The 8,456-nt window shown below is 38.1% G+C and overlaps 1 protein-coding gene across 2 annotated transcripts; it reads left to right on the top strand.

The window, feature by feature from the left end:
* The first annotated feature begins 512 nt into the window (after positions 1-512).
* Positions 513-7,391, top strand: LOC136219104 (uncharacterized). Of its 2 annotated transcripts, XM_066006350.1 has the most exons (4): positions 513-891; positions 3,347-3,504; positions 3,970-4,785; positions 5,798-7,391. In XM_066006350.1, the coding sequence occupies exons 1-4, from the start codon at positions 627-629 to the stop codon at positions 7,259-7,261; spliced, it is 2,703 nt and encodes a 900-aa protein (XP_065862422.1). In that variant the 5' UTR covers positions 513-626; the 3' UTR covers positions 7,262-7,391. The 2 variants fall into 2 exon arrangements, with proteins under 2 accessions (XP_065862422.1, XP_065862423.1); XM_066006351.1 differs by lacking the exons at positions 513-891; positions 3,347-3,504 and adding an exon at positions 3,596-3,735.
* The last annotated feature ends 1,065 nt before the right edge of the window (positions 7,392-8,456 follow it).

The following is an 8,456-nucleotide window of genomic DNA, read 5'->3' as shown; positions in this document are numbered from 1 at the left end:
AAAATAAATAAAAAAACAATATCCATATTTCTCTGCTCGTAAGTAGATAAAATTGTCGAAACCGTTTTTTTTTATAAAATTGTTAAAACTTTTTTTTTTTAACAAAGAAGGCGCTAGGCATAAGGGAAAAAACAAAAACTAAAAACGAGAAACTCTGCTAGTCATTACTCATCTGCTGTCATTATCAAGAATATCATGAAGACCTACAAGGGTACATCAAACTCATGATGACCCAAGAAGTAAGAACCTGCGAAGTTCTCCAGCCAGTCAGCAGCACGGTTACCTTCTCTAAAGGTGTGAACAAATTGAACGGACCGCTCTCTCTAATTTCCTGACATCTAAAAATATTGGAAAGCCACTCTTTATCAGAGTTAAAACCTTTTTTTTAATTTACTTTTCTCTTATTTATTTTTATATATTATAAATTATAAATTATGATTATTGTGTTTTCGGTTAACAAAAATGATACAATATTAGTTCCTTGCGAAAAAAGAAATTATAATTTGACGCCTACAATGCAACATAACCTCAATTTGATTCCTCTCCCTACATAAATTAGAATAATAAAAATCTTAGGGTTTCTTCTTCCAATTCCTCTCTTCCTCTCTCCTTCCACCTAGTCAGAAATGGATCTCCAAGTGGTAGGCCGTCACGTGTTGCTCTTCGATGACGACGCGATGGCGGCGTTCGTGAACTCAGCCACTGCTCTTGTTGACTGGAATTCTCTCTCTATCGACCGCTACGACGTGCGCCACCTCCTCTCCGCTCCTCCCCCTCCTCGTAGTCGTCGCCACCACCATTCAGCGTCTCCCAATCGTGATGACGATGCCCTCGAGTCCGACCTCGATCACGAGCGCTACCTTGATTTGTCCTCACCATCCGAGGAGCAAGGTAATTTTCATGTTTATGGATAATGTTTTATTCGTGGTAACTGTATATTGGTATTAATACCTCAGACATCACATTTTTCTTATTGCTGGTGGAATTGGACTTTCAAGTTAATTGCTGCCTCATTGAACTCTGTTAATTGCTTTGAATTGTAAGCAGTAACAACAACAACAAAGCCTTTGGGGTCGGTTAACATGAACCCTCGTAGGAACCCTGAAATCAGTCCCGACATAAATTCTCTCCCTCCAGGCAGTCCTATCCGCTATCATGTTTTCCTCATATTCTCAATAAACTCATATCACTCTCAATCACCTTCTTCCAAATTTGCTTATGCCTTTCCCGATACATGTCCTACTAAGACCAATAGGTCATTAGTTAAATTCTGGCAACCCCATTTATTAGTTAAATTTCTGCACAAATTCAGATTGAGAATATGTTTGTACACCCTTGAAGCCCATGGGTATTTCCCCGCACTAGAGTGTGTTGGGAATAGTAAAAACTAGTCTTACCTATCTATCAGTTTTTTTTTTTTTGTTTGGGTTAAGTCAGTCGTTGTCGGGCTCTTCATTTGGAAGCAGAATTTTTTTGTTATGAAAGAACTATGGGGACACGGCAAGAGCCAAGAGGGATTTGGAGGGTAATGAAAGAAACTTGGGTTTTCTTAAACCATGTTATACAGAATAATAATAATAATAATAATAATAATAATAATAATAATAATAATCATAGTTTTAAAAGGCGAAAGGCGAGTCAAGGCGACAAGGGCAAAATAGACAAAAAATTAGAAAATCAAATAAAATAAAATTAACTCAATAAAAACTAGTAGTACTTAAGGATAGTTTAATTTCTAAACTTGTAAACCAAAATAACTTAATGTGATACTTAGCTCGGCATATTCCGTTTTGGAGACAAAATCGCAAAAGTTACACTTGAGATCATTTGTAGAAGGTGGCTTATTTAGCGTCACATACTTCCAACAAGGATCCGCTTTTGCATTCGGTTTTTTCGATGCAGTAAAATCAGTAGCACTAGCACTACCACTCATTTCCAAACACTTGCAAAATTCAATCAATTGAAAACATCTTAATAACAAAAATGATACACAAGTAATTTATTACAATAAAATTCCTCAAAACAGAAAAAATATAATCAATTCAAAGCATAAATTCAAATCACATCTCCAGGCTAGAAATTCCCACAAAAATTCGGCAGCATAACGGCACAATTACATGGAAAGAAAGAAAATATAAGAAGAAATCAAGAGGGGAGAAGAATCAGAAACCTTAACCCTAAACAGAAAAAGAAAAATGAAATAAAGAGGAAAGGAAAGAAAAAACATACCGGTGGGATTGATGACCGGCCGCCGGCGAGAGAACCGTTGGAGAAGAATTGGTGGTGGAGAGGAGAAGAATCGGTGGTGTTGTGAAGAGAGAGCCGTTGGAGAAGAGAGAACGTTTCTGTTCTGTTTCTTTAATTGTATCGCTGTCTTTCTTCTGTCTATTTGGTCTTAAAAGTCTATTAATTAGGGTTTTTTTTTTTTAAATACTGACTTATCGCCTTACCTGTAAGAGGCGACCGCCTCTCGCCTCAGACCGCCTCTCGCCTGAGAGGGTGAGGTGGTCGCCTCTTGCAGGTCCATCGCCTTCCAGAGGTGATCGCCTCTGTCGCCTCTCGCCTGAGGCGACCGAGGCGATCACCTTTTAAAACTATGATAATAATAATAATAATAATAATAATAATAATAATAATAATAATAAAGACTTTCTACATAATAGGGGCTGTTCCCTTTTACTTTTTAATCGCTCTCTTATTTGTAGATTTTCAGAGCATGTATAGAATTAGCATCCATTGTCAATAATGTTTTTTCTCAGGATCTCTTTATTTTTGGGAACAAGTCATTTATAGGTTCTTTTGTCTTCTATCTTAATTTCCCAAAATTTAAGTTCTTTTACTCAAAATATGGTATGTCGTTTCTAAGTTAGTTCTTATCCAAATACATTGTTATGTATATATATATGTGTGTGTATTTTAGTTTCTCTTATGGCTTCTATGTATATGTTCAATTTATCAGTACCTCATGGGTCCCCATATGCTAGGCCCTACTATCTGATTTCTAGACAACTGCATTGGTATGCATTGACAACTGCTATTATGAAAGACTGATAGGTCTAGCTTAAAACATTTCTTTGATATGGATATTTTTTGCTGATGTGGTATTAAGCTGAACATAGGAGATAGGATTTCTTTTTATTGTCTGGATTGCTTATCCAAGTTTGCAGGATCGAATTTTGTTTACTAAGGTTTCATCTTTCAGATTGCCAAGTAAGAGTTTCCTATCTCATTCTTGTGTTACCCTCTGAGTATCTTCTACATGTGTTCTTGTTCTTATGCTTTTATTACAGACTGATACCATGCGATCTTCTATTTATTTGATTAGAATTATTCTTTTTGTTTTCAGACTTAGGAAATGAAGAAGAAAGTGAGAATCCCAGTGGCTATAATGCAGTTGCTTTTTCATATGGAACTGCTAGCAGATCCAATGAGCAAAAGAATGCAGATGTGGAGTCTGGTTTCAGGCCGTCCTTCTCGGTGCCTGAAGACTTGCTCCAACACCTGGTAAGTGGACCCCCTTCTTGTTCTTTGCTTTTTGCATTTAATATTTGTCCTGATGTTGTTTGTTTGGTGCTTATCTAGCGCGGCGGCCTGATAGATGTTTAAGGTGCATGTGTTTTTCTAAGGCTTACCATGTCTAAGTTTCAGATGCTCGGAGAAGGGATGCAAGTTCTTCAAGGTAGCCATAGCAAGGCACCTTGTCTTCTTTTGATGTCTTGACAAGGGGTCTCACAGGTGGGATTAGGATGATAGAAATTTGTTACTTTATCAGGCATCCTCTAGAAATCAGAGGATAGATATTCTCATTGGTTGACGTAAATGGTTCTGTATGTATATATGATTATGTATATGAGCGTCAGAGATTATCTTTTCTTGGAATAGATAGTATCTTTTTCCCTGGCATTGTTCTGTCCTTTAATTTCTCGTGATTAAGAAAGATTTCTTTTCTTTTTTCCCCTGTTTTTTCAGCCTCCAACTGAGAAGCTGCACCAGATCATTGCAAGGACTGCTATGTTCGTGAGCAAACATGGTGGACAATCTGAAATTGTTTTGAGAGTTAAACAGGGAGACAATCCGACTTTTGGGTTTTTGCTACCTGAGCATAATCTTCATCCTTACTTCAGGTTTCTTGTCAAGCACACAGAGCTTCTGAAGGCTGATATTGATGGAAAATCTACAGAAGAAGAGAACAAAATTGACAGTGGTCTTGATCAGATGGGTGGTATAGGTGGTGCGTTGTCATTGTTAGGTTCTGTATATGGTGGAGAGGATGAAGAAGCGGCAACTGAGGATGCCCCAGCTCTTACAGAAAAGGACTCTGAGGTAGCTGTTAAGGCTGATAATGTAACTGTATCTCATAGATCAGAAGAAAAGAATTCTTTGAATGTGCCTGGAAAAGATGATATCCTTTCTAGGCCTTCATTTCCAGCATTGAAAGAAAGGTCTCATGCCATAAAAAGAAACGGTTCCATCAGTAGGGTCAAGTCTGTAAGCACAGCTGGGGAAAAGAAAGATGGTGATTCTATGGATACAATTTTTTCAACTGTGGATAAGTTGCAGCCTTCTGTTTATTCTAAAGCTTCCAAGGTAGAGCAATCAATTTTGGAGCCTCCGACTGATATGAAGAGAGTAGTTGATAAGATAGTTGAGTTCATACTGAGAAATGGGAAAGAATTTGAGGCTGTTCTTGTTCAGCAGGACACTAAGCATGGGAGATTTCCCTTCCTTCTTCCATCTAATCAATTCCATGCTTACTATCTAAGCATTCTGCAAAAAGCTCAAGAGGTGTGTTATTTTATCATACAGATATATACACACACACACACACATACATGTTGCACTGCATTCTGGTGTATGAAGAGCCTTAAATTACCTTTTTCTTTTTCCTGTTTATTCTATTCCATGTATACTATGGAGTATGTACATAGTTTTTAAATGCGTGCCTTAGACGCACCTCAGGCAGGCTCAAGGTCCTGCGCCTAATAAGTCCGAGGCGAGGCTCTGCGCCTTGCCTGGGCTTTGCCTCTTCTGCACTTTGATTAATGGTTAATTTATTAATTTTTTTTTACTAATTAAAATAAAAAGTTGATTAATCTCAACCAATTATCCTATTTTAGTAAACTTAGATATAAATCGTTGATCTAAGTAAAAAAGAATAAGAAGAGATGTAAAAATAGAAGAGAGGGAAGAAGAGTAAGAGATGTAAAGGAAAGGAGCTCCTTCTTCAGTGCGGCGCAAGAAACCAGCAGAAGTCTGCCGCAATTCTAGTATCTTAGTCTCTCTTTTCAATGCTCAACTTGGTTTTTTTGACGTTTAATATTATGTTTGTATGTGATTGTCTTGTTTGTGTGGTTATAAGTATGTTGTTTAGTTCATCATAACTTGTGTTTTAACTACTAATAGAGTATTAGTGACATTAGCATCAAATATTGATCATTAGATTTGTATAAATATATTTCCATTTTCTGCGCCTTCTATAGTATTCTCCAGGCTTGCGTCTAGGCTTCAGGACCGCTTAGCGCCTTTAACAATCATGACTGTTTACCTACCAGCTGTTAATTAGTGGCAATTGCATGTCATAGTTCTATTTTAGCCTGGATATTTGATACAAATCTTTTATTCTGTAGTATAGATATTGTAATTTAAATTGTTCCTTATGGGTAGAGAGTATATTTTGACTTATGTGGTAACCCAATCTTTTGGCTTCAAAGCTCATTTATCGATCAAATGCACTTTATCAAAATTTTACGTGTATCGGCGTAGCTTACCGATGTTTTCTCAAATTCTTTGGATACAGTCAAAGTCAGCTGGCAAGAGTTTTATTTCGGATAAGCATGACTCACTGTGTAATGGGATGGACAAGAAAACTGGAAATAGAGAAAATGATACACTCTCCTTAGCATCTGACATACCATATGAACCTGACAGAAAAGAGAAGTTTAAAATGGTACTTGGCAAGTCAAAGAAGGACGGGCAGGATCCACCTTCAAAATCAAACCTGCAACCAGTTGGAGTTAGCATAGATGCAGCTGCGGCTATTCTTCAGGCCGCAAGAAAAGGCATTAAGAATCCCAATTTAGATATACTATGTAAGGCAATAACTGGTATTCGGCAGGTTCATAGCGGCGAAGGTGGAGACAGCCAGATTTCTTGGCCTCAAAGTTCCAACAACCAGAAGCTGGACAAGAATGGAGATTCTGGTGTTTCTGCCCCTGTAGCTAAAGCCATTGCAAAGACAGCAGCTGTTGCAGCTGCAAATGAGGCTGATTCCTCAGAAGCTAGCCTTACCAGAGAGCAGAAATTAAAGGCTGAGCGGCTGAAGCGAGCAAAGATGTTTGCAGCCATGGTAAAAAGTGGAGCTGCGCCGTTGAAAAGTGAACCTTTGCGTGGATTATCTGCAGAACCATGTGAATCTGGGTTTTCTGGGTCAGATTCTCAGGTCATTCATCTTGCAGGCCAAGAAAGGGAGAGCAGTTCAGTTCCTCTAGATGTGGATAGCAATGATAAAATTGAGAAGCCTGAAAAGAAAGGATCTGTTGAAGAACATAATGAACATAATGAGCGGCGACTGAAGAGGAGCTACCGCTCTAGATCTAAAAGGGTTGAGGAGGAGGAGGAAGAGGAGGATGATTTGAAGCAAAGCAGAGACCACAAGCATTCTCGGAAAAAGAGGCATCACAAATCACATCGCAGCAAGGACAGGCATAAGCACAGGAAAAGACATTCTTCAACCCAAGACTTAGAATCTGATCAAAAACTAGATAGCAGTTCTGAAGGTGAGCAGAGACACTCCAGACACAGGCGTGAGCATGATATCTCCTCAGATGATGGACGGGGGAACTCTACTCATAAGCACAATCGTAGACGGAGGCACAGGCATAGCAGTTCTGATGAGGATGATGAACCTACACGTTCCCGGCGAACTGATGATGAGCATATGCGCTCTCGACATAGTCGTAAGCGCAGTCATGATGGTGAGCATCGACGCTCTCAACATAAGCACGATACCTTGTCTGATGAGGAGCATGACCACCGAGCCAAATCAATAAAGCACGGGAAGACAACTTGCTCAGAAAGAGATCCAGACTTGGAAGAAGGAGAGATACTTACAAAATCGGATCAATCAAAAGCTAGTGAATGTGGTGATGCTGCTAGTAGGGAAGCTTCTGTTGATTTATCAAAATCTCAACCTGCTCAAACTACTGAAGTTTCTGATGACCTTAGAGCCAAGATCCGAGCCATGTTGATGGCAACCCTATAATTACATTAACTGTAACCTGGAAAGTTTATTAGTTACTGTTTGACATGTATCTATATTATATATAATCATATGGAATATATGGGTGTGTTATCTATTTTATATATAGATTGGGGTTGAGATTTTTTTTACATTAATTGGTCAAGTCTATGCAATTAAAAGGATTCTGTTACTTCACGAAATATTATATGTTATCATACATTGCTCTAAAAAATGCCAGTAGACAAACTTGATTTCACTTCTGATTATTTTACTCCCTCTGTTTTCTAATAAAGAATTTTTTTTTTCATGTTATTTGAAATTCTGTTTTGTTCTTTCCTTCCCTTCTTCATTTTCTTTTACATTTTTAATAGTTTCTTTGGGAAAATTAAAAAAAAAAAAAAAGTTCATGTAGTTACTTTATTTTCGAGATACATGCCTGTTGCAAAATGGGAACTGCATTTTATGTTAGCGAATAGATACATTTTTTATGACTTCGTAAAATGACAACTTGATAAGGGTTAAACTAATCCAATTCTTTTTTTTTTCCATTTAATTATTTAACAAAGTAGAATATATATATATATATATATATATATATATATATATATATATATATATATATATATATATATATAGTGCATTCAGGAGTTTCTTGTGGTTGGGAGTTAAGAACAAGATGCTTACTAATTCGGATAGGTACAGACAGCACTTGGCGGATTCAGGAGCTTGCAGTAGATGCAGAGGCCATGATGAAACTTTGTGCCATGCTCTGAGGGATTTCTTTAAGAGTAAAGAGGTGTGGAAGAAAATTCTCCCTTACCACATTCTTCCCTCTGATGGTGTTAGTGGGAAATTATTGGCTAACATGGAGCATGGTGATATTTTCTTTACTATCATCTGTCACCAAATTTGGAAGTGGAGGAACGAGGAGATTTTTGCTGATAAAACTGTCTTTATTCCTGACTTACTTGATTTCTTCTCGAAAAAACTCTCTATTATTACTGAGAGCTTCAAAGGGGATCCCCTTGCCAGGTCTACCCAGAGAAGTGAGGTCCACCTCGTTGGTTGGAGCAGGCCAAGAGAAGGGGTGGTGAAGCGGGTGGCGCCTGGCTGTCTGGGTTTACACAGAACCTGGGAATGGGTTCTTCCTTTTCGGCGGAACTTTGGGGTATTCTCTCGGGTATCAAGCTCGCCATTAGCCTGGGTGTTAAGAGGC

Source organism: Euphorbia lathyris, chromosome 2 (assembly GCF_963576675.1).
Source record: "Euphorbia lathyris chromosome 2, ddEupLath1.1, whole genome shotgun sequence".
NCBI lineage: Eukaryota > Viridiplantae > Streptophyta > Magnoliopsida > Malpighiales > Euphorbiaceae > Euphorbia > Euphorbia lathyris.
The sequence above is the reverse complement of the archived record's forward strand: the minus strand, read 5'-3'. Positions and strand labels throughout refer to the sequence as shown.